This window comes from Exophiala viscosa (assembly GCF_022695815.1).
Source record: "Exophiala viscosa unplaced genomic scaffold EDD37scaffold_5, whole genome shotgun sequence".
In the NCBI taxonomy this organism is placed as follows: domain Eukaryota; kingdom Fungi; phylum Ascomycota; class Eurotiomycetes; order Chaetothyriales; family Herpotrichiellaceae; genus Exophiala; species Exophiala viscosa.
This window is the reverse complement of record NW_026944357.1, coordinates 1,529,618-1,549,793: the sequence shown is the minus strand read 5'-3', so window position 1 is coordinate 1,549,793 and position 20,176 is coordinate 1,529,618. Positions and strand designations below refer to the sequence as shown.

General features: G+C 50.9%; 7 protein-coding genes across 7 annotated transcripts; 4 read left to right on the top strand and 3 right to left on the bottom strand.

The window, feature by feature from the left end:
- Positions 1–1,802: 1,802 nt before the first annotated feature.
- On the top strand, positions 1,803–3,917 carry EDD37DRAFT_650434 (YjeF N-terminal domain-containing protein; the record flags this gene model as incomplete). Its single annotated transcript, XM_062818252.1, has 2 exons — positions 1,803–1,917; positions 1,963–3,917. The coding sequence occupies 2 exons, from the start codon at positions 1,803–1,805 to the stop codon at positions 3,915–3,917; spliced, it is 2,070 nt and encodes a 689-aa protein (XP_062670450.1).
- A 1,155-nt stretch (positions 3,918–5,072) lies between these two features.
- Positions 5,073–6,044, top strand: EDD37DRAFT_417397 (uncharacterized protein). Its single transcript, XM_062812535.1, has one exon. It carries the CDS (start codon positions 5,234–5,236, stop codon positions 5,900–5,902), a length of 669 nt encoding a protein of 222 aa, XP_062670449.1. The 5' UTR covers positions 5,073–5,233; the 3' UTR covers positions 5,903–6,044.
- Positions 6,045–6,186: 142 nt separating this feature from the next.
- Positions 6,187–9,172, bottom strand: EDD37DRAFT_650432 (uncharacterized protein; the record flags this gene model as incomplete). Its single annotated transcript, XM_062818251.1, has 4 exons — positions 6,187–7,827; positions 7,876–7,892; positions 8,249–8,972; positions 9,044–9,172. The coding sequence occupies 4 exons, from the start codon at positions 9,170–9,172 to the stop codon at positions 6,187–6,189; spliced, it is 2,511 nt and encodes an 836-aa protein (XP_062670448.1).
- Positions 9,173–9,310: 138 nt separating this feature from the next.
- EDD37DRAFT_631369 (dimethylaniline monooxygenase (N-oxide forming)) lies at positions 9,311–11,780 on the bottom strand. Its single transcript, XM_062816652.1, has 2 exons — positions 11,282–11,780; positions 9,311–11,199 (listed from the first exon to the last, which is right to left on the bottom strand). The coding sequence occupies exons 1-2, from the start codon at positions 11,313–11,315 to the stop codon at positions 9,545–9,547; spliced, it is 1,689 nt and encodes a 562-aa protein (XP_062670447.1). The 5' UTR covers positions 11,316–11,780; the 3' UTR covers positions 9,311–9,544.
- A 1,537-nt stretch (positions 11,781–13,317) lies between these two features.
- Positions 13,318–14,663, top strand: EDD37DRAFT_650430 (uncharacterized protein; the record flags this gene model as incomplete). Its single annotated transcript, XM_062818250.1, has 7 exons — positions 13,318–13,433; positions 13,495–13,519; positions 13,572–13,798; positions 13,847–13,986; positions 14,037–14,131; positions 14,189–14,302; positions 14,355–14,663. The coding sequence occupies 7 exons, from the start codon at positions 13,318–13,320 to the stop codon at positions 14,661–14,663; spliced, it is 1,026 nt and encodes a 341-aa protein (XP_062670446.1).
- Positions 14,664–15,198: 535 nt separating this feature from the next.
- Positions 15,199–17,092, top strand: EDD37DRAFT_591612 (translation elongation factor Tu). The gene is made up of 4 exons (XM_062814519.1): positions 15,199–15,546; positions 15,596–15,624; positions 15,673–15,935; positions 15,983–17,092. Exons 1-4 carry the CDS (start codon positions 15,384–15,386, stop codon positions 16,848–16,850), a joined length of 1,323 nt encoding a protein of 440 aa, XP_062670445.1. The 5' UTR covers positions 15,199–15,383; the 3' UTR covers positions 16,851–17,092.
- A 1,160-nt stretch (positions 17,093–18,252) lies between these two features.
- EDD37DRAFT_417135 (uncharacterized protein) lies at positions 18,253–18,813 on the bottom strand. Its single transcript, XM_062812534.1, has 2 exons — positions 18,692–18,813; positions 18,253–18,642 (listed from the first exon to the last, which is right to left on the bottom strand). The coding sequence occupies exons 1-2, from the start codon at positions 18,723–18,725 to the stop codon at positions 18,392–18,394; spliced, it is 285 nt and encodes a 94-aa protein (XP_062670444.1). The 5' UTR covers positions 18,726–18,813; the 3' UTR covers positions 18,253–18,391.
- Between the last annotated feature and the right edge of the window lie 1,363 nt (positions 18,814–20,176).

The window sequence follows — 20,176 nt, the reverse complement described above, 5'->3', positions numbered from 1 at the left end:
TCAGGCATTGGGTTGGGAAAGGAGCCTGCCCCAGAGCTCGTCAAGAAGATCAAGCGTAATCAAAAGTCGCGGCAGAAGTGGCTGCGGACAAAGGTACTCATTGTTGACGAAATATCAATGGTGGATGGTCAACTTTTCGACAAACTTGAGCAAATTGCCCGCACGATTCGCAACAACGGTCGACCATTCGGAGGTATTCAGCTGGTGGTGACTGGAGATTTCTTTCAACTTCCCCCAGTACCAGAGAAGAATTCGGTCGCGAAGTTTGTCTTTGATGCGGTCACTTGGAATACCTGTATCGAACACACCATTCTATTGACACATGTCTTCCGGCAAAAGGACGAACAATTCGCTAAGATGCTCAACGAGATGCGGTTGGGTAGGATGAGCGCTGCTACCATTCGAGAGTTCAAATCTTTGTCGAGACCTCTTGACTTTCATGACGATCTTGAGGCTACCGAGCTGTAAGCGTACCATATCTTGCAGGAGGCTTGGCTGACCACTATTAGATATCCACGTCGCGACGAGGTCGAAAACGCTAATCAGAATCGAATGCGGAAACTATCTGGTCAACTTATGAGATTTGATGCCGTTGACTCGGGTGTCCAAGATTTGACAATCCGCAAGAATCTGCTAGCCAATTTCATCGCTCCTGAAGTCCTTGAGTTAAAGAAAGGAGCCCAGGTCATGTTGATCAAGAATATCGATTCGCAACTCGTCAATGGCTCTTTGGGGATTGTACAGTCATTCATGGACGAAGGGACGTTCTTCGCCTACAAAGAGGACGAGCCGTCGTATCTCCTGGCGAATGGACCAGACGACGGGGCTAATGAGGACGAGAAAGCCGCCGCGCGCCAGAAGATACAGGAGGCTAGGATGAAGAATCAGGGGCCGAGTGTTGGTTCTACACGACTATGGCCCATGGTGAGATTCAATCTCCCGGATGGCACATCCCGCACCATGCTTTGCTCGCCGGACGAGTGGAAGACCGAATCACAACAGGGAGAGGTCATTGCAAAACGCGTGCAAGTCCCTCTAATCCTTGCATGGGCTCTGTCAATTCACAAAGCTCAGGGACAAACATTGACCCGAGTCAAGGTGGATTTGGGCAAAGTGTTTGAGAAAGGGCAAGCATATGTTGCACTGAGTCGTGCAAGGAGCAAGGAGGGATTGCAGGTACTTCGATTCGATGAACGCAAAGTCATGGTGCATGCGAAAGTCCTGCAATTTTATTCCAAGCTGTCAGGCCATGAGACGTTGGAGAAGCAGGTGCTGCCAGGCACCACCCAGAAAAGCACAATCGTCAAAAAGGAGAGCACCAATGTGTCGCGCAAGATGGCAGCAGATGAGGACGAGTTCGGTGATGACTTTTCATATGAGGAAATGCTGGAGCTCGAGTCACAAATGATGCGAGGGACTGGTTGAAGTAAGGCCATGGCGGATGAAGCCAAATGGCAGCACCCACTGGGCTATGGGCTCACGACTCCGAAGTACAATAGTTCCCTCTGAAGAACATGAATTATCATGTAGAGCATTAGAGTATGGTATGGACATACGATACATTACTATGCAGTAAATGTGCACAAGACCTTGAAAGGTCAAGGTGACGAATCAGGAAACACTCAGACCAATTCCAAAGTTTATCCAAAGTGTCTAAACTCTCAATATTCCAGACAACGACGTGAAGTACACACATACGATCTCACGTACACTTCGGCACCTCTTTTGATTGAGGGGACATTTCAGTTGGCTTCTCGTCATTATGCAGCCATAGAGTCGTTCAACCCACCAGCCACTGCATGATGGCGTCAGATTTCGTAGGCTACACCATACTGGTCACGCTACAAAGCCCTCCCAATGCTCAAATACAGGGTGTTGTTGCAAACGTCCAGAACCAGAGATTGTACTTGCAGAATGGTAATCAAACCCTTCTTCCCAATGCCTACCGCTAATGAGTACCAGTTTTGCTACTCTGGAATGGCCAGCGCCTCCCCTCGTATGTCCTCGAGTCCTCTGCGATCGCGGACCTAGAAGTGTCGCCCTCTCAACCAGCCGGATATGACGAGCAGGAGACTACTACACCCGTCGCTAGTCAACCTCCTCAGAATGCCACCTTCTCGGCCGTCCCCCAAAGCCAACAAAATGCTGCTGCAGCGTTTGTTGACCCCGCCATCCTCAGTTACACAAAGCCGCCAGATGGACAAATACCTTCACTACATCAGGCGCAGCCGGTGTCTCCTGTTATGATTGCCGATGGCGCCGTCAGCAGTCCATCCGCACGACTGCCTCGAAGTGGAACTTTTGGAGCCAGCTCAATATCCAGTATCGCGACCACTTTACCTAGGAAGCCAGATGCGAAGAATACTCCTGCCAGCGCAACACTTACTGAACCTTTCGACGCGTTGCGGCTTGGTAATAATGTTGTCGGAGCCAAAGAGACGCAGAAAGCGAATAACATCCCTCCGCCACAGGTCGCAGTGTCGCGGACAGGTCCTGGTGTTATAGACATGAAAGACGTCAATCATGGACCTCTGAAGAACCAAAAAAAGGCTGGGAAGGGGAAGGGCTGGCGCCAGACTCCGCTGATAGAGGAAGTCCCAGCCCAACCCAAGAAGAAGGCTCAAAGAGGGAGGAAGATTGGTGAAGATATGAATGGCTGGGCTACTGAAGATGCCACCGACATCCAGGATTTGGGAGACTTCGACTTCGTGGGCAATCTATCCAAGTTTGACAAGCGACAGGTGTTTGATGATATCAGACAAGCAGATACTACTGCGGAGGCTGATCGACTTGTCAGCTTCAACAGAAAAGCCAGGCCTGGGACTGACGGTGGAAGAAATCTACATTGGAGCGAAAACGTTTTAGACACACCGAAAGTCAAGGCCGGTGATCGATGGCAGAGTGAAGCCGGAGAGACCGAGAACGAATTTCCGGAAGAGCACTACAGCAGTGGTAAAGGGTCAAAAAGGGCTGGCTCGCGACGTCCGCTTCAATCGAGAAAAGGAAGCGTACTTCCGGCACATATCGACCGTACGGAATCGCCGCGTCCTCTTGGACGAATACAGACATCGTCGCCGCTCAATGGCTCTGTGTCAGGTTTGAGAGCATCTTTCAAGCTTGCCAACAATAAGCCTTGCCACTGCCTGTCACCCCTACAGATGTTGGAAATCGAGCAGTTGTGCACGTCCGAAATGGGCCTCACAGAAGATATGCTTTCGGAGAATGCTGGCCGGAGTATAGCAATGGCTGTGCTCAGGATTCCTAATGTGAGAAACGTGGTCTTCTTGGTAGGTAACCACAAGTCCGGTGCAAGAGCCATCGTCGCTGCCCGACATCTGCGCAATCGGAGGCTGAGGGTCACTATCGTTGTTCTTGGCGGTGAGCGTGAGGAATTGCTCCTCGAGGTGATGCGAAAGCAGCTCAACATCTACCAGAAAGGGCAGGGCTATGTGGACCGGTGGGACGAATATCAAGCCAAGGCATCTGGAGGCGGAGTGGCTCCGGATGTCGTTGTCGATGCTCTGCTCGGCGTGCACGGCACCTTCGAAGAATTGCGGACCGATGATCAAGCGACGGCGCTGGAGATGATTCGGTGGGCGAATCGAAGCTCGACTGTTCTGTCCATTGACGTCCCGAGTGGACTGTCTGCAACATCAGGATTATTTACTGAGGTGGATGGACAAGCGTTGGTCATGGCCAGCAAGCATATCGTCAGTCTGGGAGCTCCGAAAAGCGGTTTACTCCACGCCATGGCCATGGACCACCACTCGGAGCCAACGTGGCAAGTTTGGGTGGCCGATATTGGCATCTCAGCAGCGGCATGGCAAAAGCATGGGTCGCGGCGGAAGCAAGGCGTCGAATTTGCGGATGAATGGGTTGTTCCAGTCAAATTCGTCCTGGGGTCGCAGGCTGGTTGAAAACGGACTGAAACTGTCCAAAAAGGGGGCGTGGGTTTCTGTTGCGTTCGAGCGATTCATAAAAAGCATCATTGGGGCTTTCTCTCTATTTTGCCTCCGCCGAGAGAGATGAGAGTGGACAACTCTCATCTCGCGAGGCTGTCACAAGCTTTGCATCAGCTTGACTGTATGAACATGGTTTTTACTGCGGTTACGCTCCCTAAATGGAAGATGTGGGGGATGACAGACATGCTTCTCCCACGACTTCGTTCAAAATGCTTATTAGACGGCCCTTTCAAGTGGCTAAAAATAAGCACCTTATATACCTTGGTGTGGTGTACGGATCATTCTCTTCCCGCCCATCGGGTTGTCGTGCGGCTGACTGCATGCAACATGTTGCCCCAAGCCACTGTCTACACGGGCTTCTACGCAGGGAAAGCGTTTGAGCATTCGATATCACCGTCACCTAACCCTCTATAATTTAGTGATTTTACTAAATAATTACTAACCGGGTTCTTCGATGCGTGAGAACTGGAGCGAAACTTACCATATTGTTCAAGCCACAACTATTCTTATCCTTGCCATTACTTTCGGGCCTGCTGGTCAATGATCTGACACCCTTCCTTTGTCTTCTGATGTGATATATCCTGACCTTTTATTCTCCGGCCTCGCGGGCACAAGACGCTTTTGACATCCTGACTTGTCTACTTCCGATCAGCCACAACCTGCTTCTCCCACTTTGCGGCATCAAACGACCAGAGGCTGTGTGAGGCGCGCTGATACACGTTGGCCGAGTAGTGGACCGCCTCCAGTACTACAGTACAAGAAGAAATCACACGACCTTGCAGGCACGTCACGGGAAGTCTGTACCACTCGGCAAGTTGAATTGACTTGACTGGACTTGTAATCGGACGGCAAAGGACGTCAGAGTGTTCGGCGCAAGAACGATATGTAACGGGCCTAAAGGACATACATAAACCACTCTCTGCTTCTTGCATATGCCCGGATCGAATCATCGGTGTCAAAGGTCCTAGACACTGGCACCGAGTGACTTACAACAGTCTACATACACAACTCACTCTCACAACCAAATTCTACGACCTTGTATCACGGTTGGATCAGACAAGGCAGGAACTGATACTGGAGTCTGCATCTGACCGGTGCTTACTTCAGCAATATACCACCACACCATCCGCCAGACAGTTCAGCTCGAATAGAAACACCTTGTTGTTTGTCCCCCATCGAGTGTCAGGGTACGAAGAGTGAGGACACCGCCGCCGGTCCTCCTGGACGAAGCACCTCCAACGAAGCCCAAGCCGGGAAATACCTTTCCAACAATGACCTTCATGCAAACCCACTTCCAACAAGGCTACATCACCGACCTAGTCTGCCCTCCTCCCCCTCCCGGCAAGACCGCCGCCCAAGTCCTTCAAATCGGGCTGGTCCTTGCCCGCGAAATGTGCAGCTCCGCAAAAGTAATGACCACACTCAACCCATATATCGCCGACGTCTCCACCATCTCACCAGCCGACCCTGCTGCAGTCGACATCCATTCTCTAGCAGCCACCTTCAACGTCGACGTCAGAGCGGACTACGCAACAAGCGACTTCACACAATACGCCATCACCGATAAATTACCCGTATTATTCGGATACTCCACGACGCTGGTATACCACAGCGCACTCCGCACGACGAGAGATGGTCTCGAAGCCCTGACGAATCCGGGCAACGGCGTGACGATCCACGGAAGATGGGTGGTCAAAGTCGCTGAACGCTCAGAGTATGTTGATGAAGTGAGTCGGGAGGCGCCGATGGATGATGCTTTTAGTCTGGGTAGTAGTAGTGGTGTGGTAAATTTGTTGGAGACGCAGGCTACGAGGTGTAATGTCATGTTGAGCTGGTATATTAGGCAGAGCGTTGATAAGAGTCATCGGACTACGCATAAGCGGTTTAAGGAGTTGTGGAGGGAGAGAATGAAGGAGAGGTTGTATCCTGATGGGGCTTGAACTCGTGACGACGATGATGGGGTGAGTCCTGAATACAGGTAGGAATTGATGTGGAAGAGTAAGAGCGGGATCCGCTGTGGTTGAAGGCGGAGCAGGCTATCGTCGGAAAGCAACAGCAACACTTTAACGACGAATTTGATGGAAGCGTTCATCTGCATTCCTTGTTGGGTCACAGATGGGATGGACGTATGGAGTGTCATGCAAAGGACTGCTTCTCATGTGTTTGCCAGGGTGCAACGGAAGGGATATATCACAATTATCGCTTAGCCATTCATGCAAGACAATCACCAGCCGTCAAAGTTGCCAAACCCTCCACCGCCCTTCGTCTTCTTCCTTACAGGCTCTTCCGGCTCATCGATGAACTCGACAATCTCATCCTCCTCGTCGGCATGATTACTTTGCATCGCCGCCTTCAAATACTTCCCCACCCCAGCATCAGCACCATCTCTCTCGACAGTGCCATCAGCACGTATCCTCTTTCCCGTCCACGTCGTCCGGTCCTCTTTCTTCCTCTCCTCTTTCTCTTTGTCTGTCTGTTCCTTCTCGTTCTTCCTCTTCCAGAACTCCTCGAACGGATCGATCAGCACGACCGCCTCCGTGATCTTGATTTCGGACTTGGGCTTGTCGTCCGCGTCCACGGGCGTCTCCTCTAACCTCTTCAGCACCGACAATGATACGTTGTCGTCTACAAGACCGAAAATGGTGTGTTTCCGATCCAGATGACTTGTCGGCCGGTACGAGATGAAGAATTGACTGCTATTGGTGTTTTTGCCTTTATTCGCCATTGACACAACGCCTCGCTTGTCGTGCTTCAACGGCCCTTCGATTTCGTCTTCGAAGTTGGTGCCCCATATACTGCTTCCACCGCGCCCCGTTCCTGTTGGATCACCGCATTGGATCATGAAGTTTCGAATATTGCGGTGAAACACGATGCCGTTGTAGTACCCCTTTTGTATTAGCCGGACGAAGTTCCAGACTGCTTTCGGCGCGTACTCCGGGTATAACTCGAGGTTGAGGTCTCCCACAGTTGTTGAGAGTCGGACGTAGCCCTTTTCTTTGACGCGGCCTTTCTTCAGGAGGTATTCTTCATCGGACATTAGTGCCAGGGCGGCTGATGTGTGAGGTGTCACGCCAGTGGACGTGAAAGATGCGGCAGCTAGGCCTGTAGTATGGCGGGTGGCATTGTATGGTGTTTGTTTCGACTTCGTGACTGCGGCGGCGTTCTTTGCAGGGTTTGCTGACAGGCCTTTCTCTTTCTGACTCGTTAAATGGGCATTCGCACGCTCGGCTCGGGCTTTCGCTACGGCTTCTTTCGCTTTCATGATCTTCAGGTCTGCTGCGCTGCCTAGTGAAGCAGCATTTATTGACGCTTCCTCCTTCGGTATGCCAGCGTCTTCACCGTCTTTGAGATACTTGAACGAACTGAGGTTGCGAGACTCGATATTCTGCGGATCTTGTAGGGTTATGACATCTTTTCTGGAGAACTCCTCGTCAGAAACCAGGTCACGCCACATCTTTGCCTTGATATTCAACCGCTCGACCGTGTCGTAGGCGAATACGTTGGCGGAGTCGCCATGTCTGATTGCGACGATATGCGTGTTATCCGTGAAGACCTTGTATGTGACGGGATCGACATATTCGTTGCTATCATTCTTTGCGAAGTTCAACTTGATCAGATCTTGTTGTTTGAGGGGCTTCCCGCTTGTAGGGTTCGTGTCATGTTTCAATAGCCATCGGATGATGTTCTCGTGGTCGAAGGTCGTGCCATCGGCCGTGCATACAGGTGTGACGAAGGGTTGTAGACTTAGGGAGCAGAAGTTGTAAGGTAACCGTTTGAACGAGGCATGACCGCTGGTGTCAGCGCGCACACCGGCGCCGGCTGAGGCTCCGTACGAATCGGAGGAGGCCCATTCGGAGTGGGTGATCTAGAATTGTTAGTCTGCAGAGGGTATGGTGGGAGGATGTGGTTGTACATAGAGTTTATCGGTTCCTAGGTAAGCCCGTCAGCATGCTGAAGCGAGCGATATGAGGACCTCTAACCTTTGCCCATCGCTGCTTCTCACGTTCTGCGTCCGGGGGGATTGTCTCTTCAAGTCGGATTGCGCATGTAAAAAAGATGGAAATGCGGAAATGCGGAGGAAAGTCATCGGCTGAACTTCGGAATCATTTTCCTGTAGCCTTGTCGTCGAGAAGCGAGGCTGAGGATCGGTGGTCTGTCAAGAAACCCGCCTCGTCATCTTCTATTCTAGACGTCTATGCCTCTGATATCTCTATGTCTAGCTCATAAAATGTGCTTCAATTCCAGAAATCTAGGAACCGTGACTTCTTTGGGTCATCTAGGTATACCCAGATACCTGTAAAAGCCGGCCGACCAGACGCTCTTTTCAGTCTCTTTGACAATCCATACAAGCCCAACCATGGCTGCAGCGTTCGCGCCCGCGCCTTTGTCTAGACCGCAGCGCCGCCTAGGGATCAAGCACATCCAGTTTTTGACCAAGATGACGTTATAAGCGACACCTCCGCCATTCTCTGCATGACACTGTTGGACTTTGTTGAAGAGTTTGTCGTAAGCCTGAACCAGCGTAGCTTCATCAACTTTCGACGGTAATCGAAGTACAAAATGCTGAAAAGGAACATTGGCTATATCGCTGGTGACATCCGTCGTTGATCGAGCCTTGTTTGGAAACAGCTCGAAGCCCATTCGTTGTTCATCGGGATACTGCCAAAGTTGCATGTGCTTGTGGCCCTGACTAGATCCAGATTCGTATCCGCAGTTGTAGATCAATATGTACTTGTGCTCAAGATGACTTAACGTAGCCCAGGCGGCTGACAGGTCGCTGCCGTCAAGACGGTCTGTTTGCGGAACGAATTCTCGCGTGATGAGAAGAAGACTTGGCCGGTAGACGCAGAATTTGTTGAGGAGGAGCAGATGCGACGGACCAACATCTGCCATCACTTCATCCGGGTCCGGATTCACGAAGGGATTGCGTCCTTCACCAGTCTTTCTTTCCGGTGCATTCGCCGGCGTGATGGGCTTCTTCAGCAGGTGAGGAACCAGGCGGAACTCGTACTGCAGGTCGTTGGCGGTGAAATCAGCATCTCATGTTGAAGCGAACGCCTGCTTTGGACATAATGACCTACCTTGAAGCCGCCATCTTCCAGAGTCTCGGTGGTTGATGGCTCGTAAATGGCCTTTCCTTGCGCCACCCGGTCGTCGAATTTCGAGATGACCAAAACCTCAAGATCTGCCGGTAATTCGATGGGAGCCATTGCTGATATCTGTGTTTCGTCCCGGGTTGCGCCTATTGCTTCAGCCGCACCGAATATCGGCAGATCAACGTAGTGGCACCGCGTCGTTGGAAGAACCGTGTCTCGTCATATAGAATTTCACGAAATAATTGAATGATGTTGCATGGCGAAGATGATATATATGGATTCTTAGGAAGGAATAGGTAAATAGTTACAAGGCCACGAATACAATGGACCCCTGCGGCAGCTCCCGACGAGGCCAACCATTGACCGCCACTCGGTCCATCTACGAATTGGGTTTCGGGGTTCAAATCGTCCATATGATCGAAATGGTTGAGCGTTGATCGTGGGACAACGACCAAGATTAAAGGATGGCAATATCTACCATGCGTGCTATGCCCTCTTTAGGTGCTCTTCCTTCCACTCGTCGACCAAGCCGGGATAATCTTCAGGGCCGTATGGGTCGAACATGTCAGCCATCTTGCTAGCCTTTCGGTGTGACTTCAAATTCAGGTCACGCAGTAACATGTCCACGTAGGGAACAGCATCGAAGACAAAATCTGGAAAGCCCGGACCATAGCCAATTGGATACCGCCATCGACCAAACTGAGTATGCAGAACCGTTTGCCATCGGATGTCATCTTCTGAAGCAGGCAACCTGTCCAGCTTGCCGTCAAAGAATGCAGATATCCAGATTCCTTGTACAGTGGCGATAATGGAAGTCGTAATCGAAGACAGCATGCCGGCAAATGCAAGGTTACGCCTTGAGACCATCGACGGAGGGACCATAAACCTGTACATTCGCAGAGGCTCATTCAGCCTCTCCGCCAACGTGCTCGCAAGCTCAAGCTTTCGAGGGGGCTGTGTCTTCAGGACTGGGAACTGGTGAAGGATTTCCTTGTCAGCTTCTTTGGCCAGATCCTCCACGTCAGATGGTGAATGATGCAGTCCAACATCAGCCTCGCTGCCTTTCAAAAAATCGAGAGCAGGCTCCTTCCTCCAGCCGGTGGCTAGGGCGACGACATCGGCCTTGAGAGTTTCACCTGATGCCAGGCTGACTGTCTGTGGTCCGAAGCCTGTGATCTCGTCGATGTGGACTCGAACCTTGCCCTCTCTCACGAGGTCGAAGAAACTGGTGGGATAATTGTGAATACTCAATGAACTTCCCACGTAAAAGGCTGGATCCCAAGGCTTCAATTTCTTCAGTTCCGGGTGCGAATCGTACTGGTTGAGGGAAATGACATCGCTACCCAAAATTTTCCAAAACGTGCTGACGATGCCACGTCCGATAAAGGTCCCGTGGAGGAAGTGCCGGATACCAGAATAGCCGTCTTCATCGCCCCAGACACATGGACTGAGCCACGTCAGAAATCGAGTGTGTACAAGCTTCTCGAGCCACTTCTTCAGCGGCGTCACATATGGAGGAGCCATCCAAACTGGCCCACGACCCGACTTCCGAATGATCATATCAACCGGAACTCCGGCTTGGGCATAAGCGTATGCCACATCCCAAGCCGACTTTGCGCCTCCTACCACGACGGCATTCTTGGCCTCCTTGAGCGTCCCTGCGTTATTCGCAAAGTCTCTGACATGAAACAATGATCCCTGAAAGTCCTGCATATGGGGTAGCTTGGGGATGTACGGCTGTGACGTCAAACCCGTGGCGAGGATTAATTTCCTAGTCTCAAAGGTAGGGTACTCGGAGGAAGTCGTATTGAGCAGCCATCCTCCATCCTCAGTAGGGGCTGCAGAGTTGACTTTTGTGTTGAAATGGATGCGATCGAAGAAACCAAAGTGTTTGGCATAATCGTTGAGATAACGATGCAGAACCGTACCCGGAATGTGCTCACCATGCTTCACTCCGTAGGTTTCGTTCATGGGAAAGTCGGGATACTCATAGGTGCCCACCATGTTGTTGGACTTGAGACCGGGATATAGACGATCCTCTGCCCATACTCCCCCAATGGAGGAGTTGGCCTCGAGGACCACGACATTGTCAAACGGATGCAACTCGATATATGTCTTGGCTGCTGCTAAACCGTACCACCCTTTTTCATATGAATCAGTATGACATGTGATGTTCCATGACAAGGCGTCAAAGCAAAGTCACAGGATGGGCGTCCAACTAACCGGTGCCGATAACGATAAGGTCGAGTGAGCCCATTGTCACGGTCGAAATCGCTGCCAACTGCTATGAATACTGCCACACAACCGTACCAGAAGCCGCGAAGATCTGTCGTACTGTTCCGCGACAATATGGTAGTTGGAAATTTCTCCTAGATTTGATCAAGCTCTAGCAACCGCACGGTACCTGACTCGAAATCGCCAAGTTCGCGTTTGATAAGTTATTAGCACAAAGAAGGGACCAAGCTAGCATGAGGTGAAAGCTCTTGGGATGAATTGTTTCAGATTCTTCAACCGTCCTTGGTAGTACCCGTAACCTCTAGAGTCTGAATTGTGGAACATGGTTCCTGCAAAGATCTTGTGCCTGGAAATGCGAATATGATGCATCCAGGTCGGTCACTTGCCCTCATGGAGATAGCTTAACTTGATGTGGTGAAGACAAGTGGGATTCAAGCGACAAAACCATCCCCGTCTATCGACGCGGTCCAACTAAATCGAACATCCTACCATATAACGAACTGCGGGCAATGGGCTGCGTCCGGAAAGCCTATTATATAGTCCACAGGCTAAGTGGGCTCAAGGTTCATGGACCCCTGTGCTCGTCCCACAACCACAAATCGTCGAAGTCGAAGAGGCTCTGGACTACAAGCCTGGCACATGCCTGGGAAGAACTTGGAAGTTGGAGCTGTCCCAAAAATTGTCGCCATGCAGACCAAGTCATGCATGGCTTGGGTGGCGTTGCATATGCAGTAGTACCCCATAGAAGTTCGGCACATCCGATATTTTATCTTGTTCAGCTACTATGATGATAGACAGCTCAAGCATTCATCTGGTTGCCAGCATGACATAAATCGTGGACGGAGATCCCACGGTGGTCGATGTCAGCGTCACATGAACGAACTCCGTGAGCCTTGAGGTCTCTTTCCCTCCTTTGCGAGAGAGTGGGATTTCTTCAGGGCTTGCAGCTCCGGTTGTGGCTGCCATGCATTTGCCGAAGGAACGGCAGACGTTGAAGCTAGACCCTGGCAAGAACCGAGGCAGGCGGCGCGGAAGCGGCAGGATTTGTCGATCTAACCGGAACATCGTACGGTTGTGGCCATACAGAGCTGTGCTGGACTCCGGTCATTCCACTCTCAGACCCATTGACCTCCATCAACGGTGTCGTCGGGTCAAGACTTGGTGAAACTCTGTCTACTCCTCAGTAGAGTTCCCCTCATGTCCCAGCCTTCACCTGCAGAAATTTCTCAAATAGTCAGATCATCACTCTCGGGGTCGATTTCAGCCCGGCGCGGAGTTTCTCTTGGTTGAAGTTTCCTAGTCCAGAGTTCACCAACGATCTTAGGTTAAGCCCGGCGCCATCAGCTACTTGCCGATATTCTCAATTGCGGGATGGTTCGTTTCAAAATACCTGATGAGCCATGGCAGAGAGGAGTACTGTTATGCCATCACTCTTATCCAGAGCTGCCGAAAGCACGGGTGTGGAGTGGCCAACTCGACCTTCCTGGCGACCTCATGGCTACCTCACCCACCCGTTCCTCTCACAGCCGAAGCCCATGCTAGCTGCATATGTCAGGTACGGAGCCATCCACGCGGACACACTTCCGCATCCATTCACAACGGCGAAAAAGCGCATGCCAGTGTCAACTTGAACCTTCATGTGAACCTTGACACTGAACAATGCGGCCCAGAATGTTTCGACCTTCTCATAGCTTTTGGGATACCTGCCAGCCGTCCCTGTCAAAGACATGGCGCAGAACTTTGATGGAAACATTCTTGCCGTCGATCAGTACCCTTCTATCTCGCAGTCCGATGGCATGATGGCCCTGTAGGCACTACGTATGAGACAGTGGGGACCGTTTGTCCTCGCTGGTCAACCGCGGTCTCTCAACCCTTGCAAAGTGATGCGATCTCTTGCCAACCAGCGCGGGCCCAAGGACAAGGAAGGTCTTCCACTTCGATGTTAATATCGGGATTTTCCTCCACGATTCATCCTTGGAGCTGCGAACCTTGACCTCAGGGCTGCAATATCCTGTTGCTTCAATATGGCCAGCACTTTCGACACGGAAGTTTTCACACTGCTGGGAATCGGTGTATTTGTGGTGGCTGTTCGGACAGCCTCCAGAGTAGCCACTGCTGGTATCAAAGGACTATGGGCCGAGTATGTTTGCCCGCGACAGTTGTTCGCTGTAGTCCAAGCACATGCTGACATGCATACGCAGCGATTACTTAATGCTCTTTGCTACGGTTTGTCACAGCTCACCACGTCGCTCGGTCCTCCGTCACCTGACAATTTTAGGTTGTCTATGGACTTGAATCTGGCACAGCATACGCTGTCGGAGCCTGGTGGCATGGTCTGGCAAACAATGGGATGACAAACGAGGAACGGCGGACGTTAGATCCAAATTCCCAAGAGTACGAATTCAGAGTCAACGGTTCGAAGACTCAGCTTGTTGGCTGGAGCCTCTACACCTTATTGCTGTGGACATTGAAGCTATGCATGATAATATTCTATCAGCGACTGACGTGAGTTCCACCCAATGCCTGGAGACTCAAGCTCACCACTTGTTTCAGAGAAGGCTTGGATTTCATGAAGCGGCGGGTCTGGCTCGGCTATGCGATAGTCATCGCGACGTATATTGCGACCATATCGTCAATACTGGGCGGATGTCACCCCTTCCACAAGAATTGGCAGATATACCCAGATCCTGGCAGTAAGTCTCTTCGCGATCTTGGTATCTTGTCTGCTCACAAAATGTTCCAGACCATTGCCAGCCCGCTATCTCGAAAATTGACTTGTATGTCACCGTCATTCTCAACGTCTTCTCCGACTTGTACTTGCTTACAATCCCGATCCCGGTAAGCGATCCTGTGAACTGTTATGGATAGTATTTTTTTTATTGACGACACTTCTAGCTACTATGGAAAGCGGACGTACCAATGATCCAAAAGTTGTCATTAACTTTCATCTTCGGTGGAGCAGTTTTTGTTATGGCTGCTGGTATCTTACGTGCTGCTCTCATTCTACATGTTCGTCAAGCCCCGAGTTCACATATGTGTGTATGCTGATCAGAGTCTATAGGATCCCGTTGGTGGAGCTCAAGCTGCTGGCAGTTGGGCTGTCAGAGAGACCTTCGTCGCCGTTGTCGTTTGCAATCTGCCTCTGGTCTATCAAGGAATCCGACGTATGATCAAGACTGCTTCGGGAAGCCGACTCTACTCTCGGTCAGCGTCTCGCATGGGCTACAACAAATCCACCGACGAACCGGATTTCGAGATGGTTCAAGCACAAGCACATGCACAAGCACAGTCACCAACACCACGACTATCTATGCCCGATTTCGATGCGAGGCAGGAGGACCAGCAACACGAATTCTTCAAGGCACCGTGAGTGCCAATGTGAGTGCCAATGTTAAAATATAAAAATATTTGAGCGACTTGATTATACTACAATAAGCCTGAAGGCTACGACCTACCCGGAGTACCTCGTCAATGGACAGGATCGCAGGTGTACTGCTTTCTTACTGTGGCGCTGGTCGCGCCATCAAGATACATGTTTCAACTATATTAGGATTGGGCGTCACTGTTCGAAGGGTCGACAGTAAACCAGATATATATAACACTGTTGTCATGGAAATACCTGAGCTCAGCACATCGCATCAAGTCCATATCTGGTCAAGGAGTTTGGCAATGCCTAGAAGCTTAATGGGCCGGAGTCATAGTGTTCGTGAGGGCTGGAAATCGGGATAGAGACTTGTCAGATTACCAAGACGCAATAGAAATCTGGTTGTACACATCTTGCTTGATCTCCTTTCACCGCCGGCACTCGACGCTCAAACATTGAAGGTATGTAGAGGTCAGATTTTCCAGAGAGGCCTTCATGAGTACTCCGTATTAGTAGCGTATCGTCAGAGGCGCCAAGATATATGGAGGTCGTTCCGCGGCGAATAAGTCTGAACTAGTCCGCATTGGAAAATCTTTCGAGCTCGAATCAGTCCATCTTGTCTGCGCCGCCAGAAGTGCAGTTGATTTTATTCTTCTGGTCGTCGCAGGTCAGCTTTCGGGGCTCCTTCTTCTTTCTTCGTTTATTGTCTTCTTAGGGGCGTCAATCATGGCTTTCTCTCGCTCAGTCACGTCTGTATTACGAACTTCGCGACACATCGCCTCGCCCAGTCGAGGTGCCAACCCAGTCAATCGAGTCTTTGGTCACGACAGATTCGGTGCCAGAACCTACGCTGCTGTCTTCAATCGTGACAAGCCCCATGTAAACGTCGGTGAGTACTATACGCTGCCTACATCTTGCTGTCATCTAACCATTTTCAGGTACCATTGGCCACGTCGATCATGGCAAGGTAAATCTTCTGTTCGCCGCAATTCTTTCGTCAAGCTTATCATCTTAGACTACGCTCACAGCCGCCATCACCAAAAGACAAGCCGAGAAGGGTTTCGCACAGTTCTTAGAATATGGTGCGATCGACAAAGCCCCCGAAGAGCGGAAACGTGGTATTACAATTGCCACGGCGCACATCGAGTATCAGACAGACAAACGCCACTATTCCCACGTCGACTGCCCCGGTCACGCCGATTACATCAAGAACATGATTACTGGAGCCGCTCTCATGGATGGCGCTGTCATGGTCGTTGCTGCTGGTGATGGACAAATGTATGAACCCCAAGAAAAATGCAGGACCACATATTGACCATCTCCAGGCCCCAAACAAGAGAACATCTGCTCCTTGCCCGTCAGGTCGGTGTACAAAAGATTGTCGTATTCGTCAACAAGGTCGATACCGTTGAAGACCCTGAAATGTTGGAACTCGTAGAGATGGAAATGCGCGAGGTTCTGGCAAAATACGGATTCGAGGGAGACGACACACCCATCATCTTTGGCTCCGCTTTGTGCGCTCTGGAGGGCAAGAAACCCGAGATCGGTGTGGAAAAGATTGACGAGCTCATGAACGCCGTTGATACCTGGATTCCAACCCCGCAGCGAGATACCGAAAAGCCTTTCCTCATGTCCGTCGAAGAAGTCTTCTCCATCTCCGGAAGAGGTACCGTCGCTTCTGGCCGTGTCATGCGAGGTGTCTTGAAGAAGGATACTGAAGTCGAGATTGTGGGCGGTGGTGCGAACGTCATCAAGACAAAGGTCACCGATATTGAAACCTTCAAGAAGTCCTGCGACGAGTCAAGAGCTGGTGATAACTCTGGGCTTCTTCTACGTGGTGTCAAGCGCGAAGATGTCAGACGTGGTATGGTCATTGCTGTACCGGGTACTGCCAAGGCTCACCAGGAGGTTCTTGTGTCGATGTACGTCCTGACCGAAGAGGAAGGTGGCCGAAAGACTGGATTCACCGAAGCATACCGACCGCAGCTCTTTGTTCGAACAGCCGATGAGGCCGCCACCCTGGCATGGCCCGAGGGAACCGAGGACACCAGCAGGATGATCATGCCTGGTGACAACGTCGAGATGGTCCTCAAGACTCACCACCCAACTGCCGTCGAAGCCGGTGAACGATTCAACCTGCGAGAAGGTGGAAGGACTGTTGCGACGGGCCTGATTACGAGAGTCGTTAAATAAGCGTGATGATGCATTCACATTTTGCATGAGTTAAAAAAGTCGGCGTTCACGCTCTGATCTCGGCCCTGAAGGCACTGTATCAAAAATGTTGTATCTTGTCAGATATGGGAAGCTGTACATTTGCGACAGAGTTGCGCCGACTCCGGGGTAACTTATCGGACATGTTGGGGGCATTTGGGGGCGACGGCGTAGAAACCTTTGTATCTAATCACTCTCAACTTCGAACATGTCTGAACACACCTACACTTCTGCTTTGTTTTTGCAACCTCTTGTGAAGTCGAGTCCGTGGAGTTCCTTCTTCCAGGACGTCGACTTCGGTAGTTGTGGTCACATCGTTTGGGTTATACCTGAGATCTATTGTGCACAGCCTCGGTTCACCCACGCAGATGAGCATTTTAGGTTGCCCGCAACGGTAGTGGCACGTATTCACACTCGACGCTCAGGACATCTATAGATACCTACTATCTGACGATCTGCAGAGCTCCGCTTGTAGGTCTATGGTCAACAAGAGCACTGTTCCTGTTCGCAAACGATGAACGGTAAATGCCAATGCGGCACAGTCCGCTTCACGACACCCCTTGACAAGCCCGTCAAGATATTCATCTGCCACTGCCTTGAATGTCGGGCCCAAAGCGCGTCGGCATTTGGGATCACAGCTCTTTTCCCGGCATTCGATCTACTTGGCACCGCTACTGGACATGAACATATCGGCGTGTGGACGCACCAACGGACAACGTCGGGACGGACCAAGGATTGTTACTTTTGTAAGGTGTGCGGAACGAGGCTTATGCATGGTGGTGGGACGTTTGTCGCGGTCAAGGGTGGGTGTTTGGATGGGATCGATGAGACGTGGTGGAGAGGCGCCAATACGATGCATATTTGGACGAAGAGAGCGATTGTGCCGGTGCCGGAGGGGGTTGAGAAGTATGATGAGGATCCTCCTCGGAATGGGTAGAGCAAGAGAACGGGAATATGGAACATGGAGTATTGCACGGGAAGTCTCTGGAGGGGATAATCTGTGGTGGTGAGCACAGCGGGGAAGGCCAGGGCAAGGTATCCTGGGGCAAAGCGGTATCTGCTGGACTGCTTGTCTCTCGTTTGGGAATTGAACATCCAGACATGGGCATGTAGTCTGACTTACTGCTGTGATGACGAGCGTAGGGAAGGAGGTCAAGACAAACAGATGGAATACCACCGATGTTTGTGGCACGAGCCGTGTTGCTTGGCCATGGGTTTGGACATCCAAGGCATTGACGGGTAGCATGACTTGAGGGCCTTGTCAGCTTGCTTCCGGGCAGATACGACAGGGTCTTGAGATGCTTCTGCTTCGGCTGGGTTGTTCGTCTGTATAGCCCCTGTCTGGGCGGTCCTGCTTCCGAACCAGATATCTCTTGTATGTCCTCGGATCATGCTAGATGCAGAAACAAAATGCATTCGTCGTATCTTCAAAGTCGTGCCTTTGTACAATTGGTGTCTGCTTCGGACTTGCTGTGACCTGCAAATCGTCTTCGTACCTCCTGACAATTATCTTCCATTCACATCTAACTCGTCGATGCCAAAACACCAGCGGTTTCCGTCTGGTCAGCAGCTTCTCGTTCTGCCCTCCGCCTCCGCTTCTCGATTATAATCTCTTTCCGCTGTCGTAGCAGCTTGACTTGTCTGTCTTCCACACCCTTCATCCAGTACCCGAAAGAACCTCCAATGCCTGCGAACAGGGGATACACCCATAACGCGCCACGCTGGAAGAACGGTCTCATCTCAATGCCCAATTGCATGAAGCGTGTTGCGACGCCTAGAGAGTGTCAGCTGTAGTATTTGAAGGTTAAAATGGTATCACGTACCGAAACCGGCCCAGAATAGGATTTTGTGAACCATGTTGGTTGTGGTTTTGTTATTGGGCGCCCTCGGCGCGACGACGCTTTGTAAACAGCTCGGGTGGGCACAGGAACTGGTGAGAGATCTGGAGGAGGTGTTGAAGCTTCGTTGACCGTCGTGAGAGGCGGTATGTGGTTGTTCGTGGTGTCGTGAGCTCGGAGATTGAAAGTTGGGGTTCAACTTGCAAGCTTTGGATTTCCTGACCGAGTCTCTCGCAGGAAGTCACGGACCAAGGAGGTACGGCGCAATTCCAATGCTCGATGCCAAGGCAGATTCTTACGGCAGAGTACTCAATTTCAAATTGCAGTTGCATAGTGGTTTGAATGATTCACCGAAGGATTGCGAGGCTGGCAAGGCTGACTAAGAATAGGAGGTCACTCGCTTCAATGCATGGTGGATGGGAAAGACTGAGTGATTGCTGCATTTCGTAACAGACCCGTCTACATATTGCTTGGTATGGCAGGTTATAGAAGAGAGTACTAGTGTCCCAAATCCACACAAAGGATCCTTTCTTTGTACCTTGAGAATGCCTGACCCTACGACTTTGGCTTTGTCTATCAAAGGACACTGCCTTGCCAGGTGTCCGGAACACTGCTGCAACATCGGTGACTGCCAGAAGCCGTCATGTCCTCAAAGGCTCGGGTCTCATTTCGAATATCCAGTCTCGAAAATACCAGAATTCGGGTCAATGAGAAACAGCCAAGCAACAGCATCGTCAACATTCAATTTGCAACTTGAGGATTATCCAACATGGCAAACAGCAATGAAGAGACAAAGCAGTACGATCAAGGGGCGATGGCTGCTGCCAATGGCCTTGTTCAACTTTCACAACAACCCACCGAACTCCCCGAAGACACGGAATCAATCACAAGCTGCGACACTTCAACCAGTGAGTTTGATGAGATGGTAGAAGCAGCTCACATTTTGGTACAAATGAGCGGCCACTCACCTAGCAGTATGGAGGAGTGACCAAATACTTGGGAGTGCGTGCAAGGCTCTGATCCTCGGTAAGATGCATTCTGCATTCAGGTCCTGGAGCAGTTTGTCAAGTCCGAATCTTCATCAGCTTTGAAGACCCGACCCTGTGCAAAAGGTACTCCGAAGCTCTCTTCATGAATGCCCAGTCGTTGTCACGTGGAGCATACGCTGAAACCAGCTGCTGGCAGCTGAACATTAGCCTTCAACTCCCTCCTGCAGTCGGCCAGGAATGATGTGCTCCAGTGCATGCTGCAGATCACGCAGTCTTTGTTAGTACCAGACGTAGAGACCTCAATGTAAGACGATGTCAATCAATATACCTCACCTCATCTTTTCTGCCACTGATATATTTAACTCCCAGATTTCCCTCCAACAATCCAGACAAAGCCATCCGCCGTTTACCAACCATGTGGGTTAACGGTTAATGGGCGCTTTGGAGATGGATTGCCTTCGCTCCAGTAGAACCGTAGAAA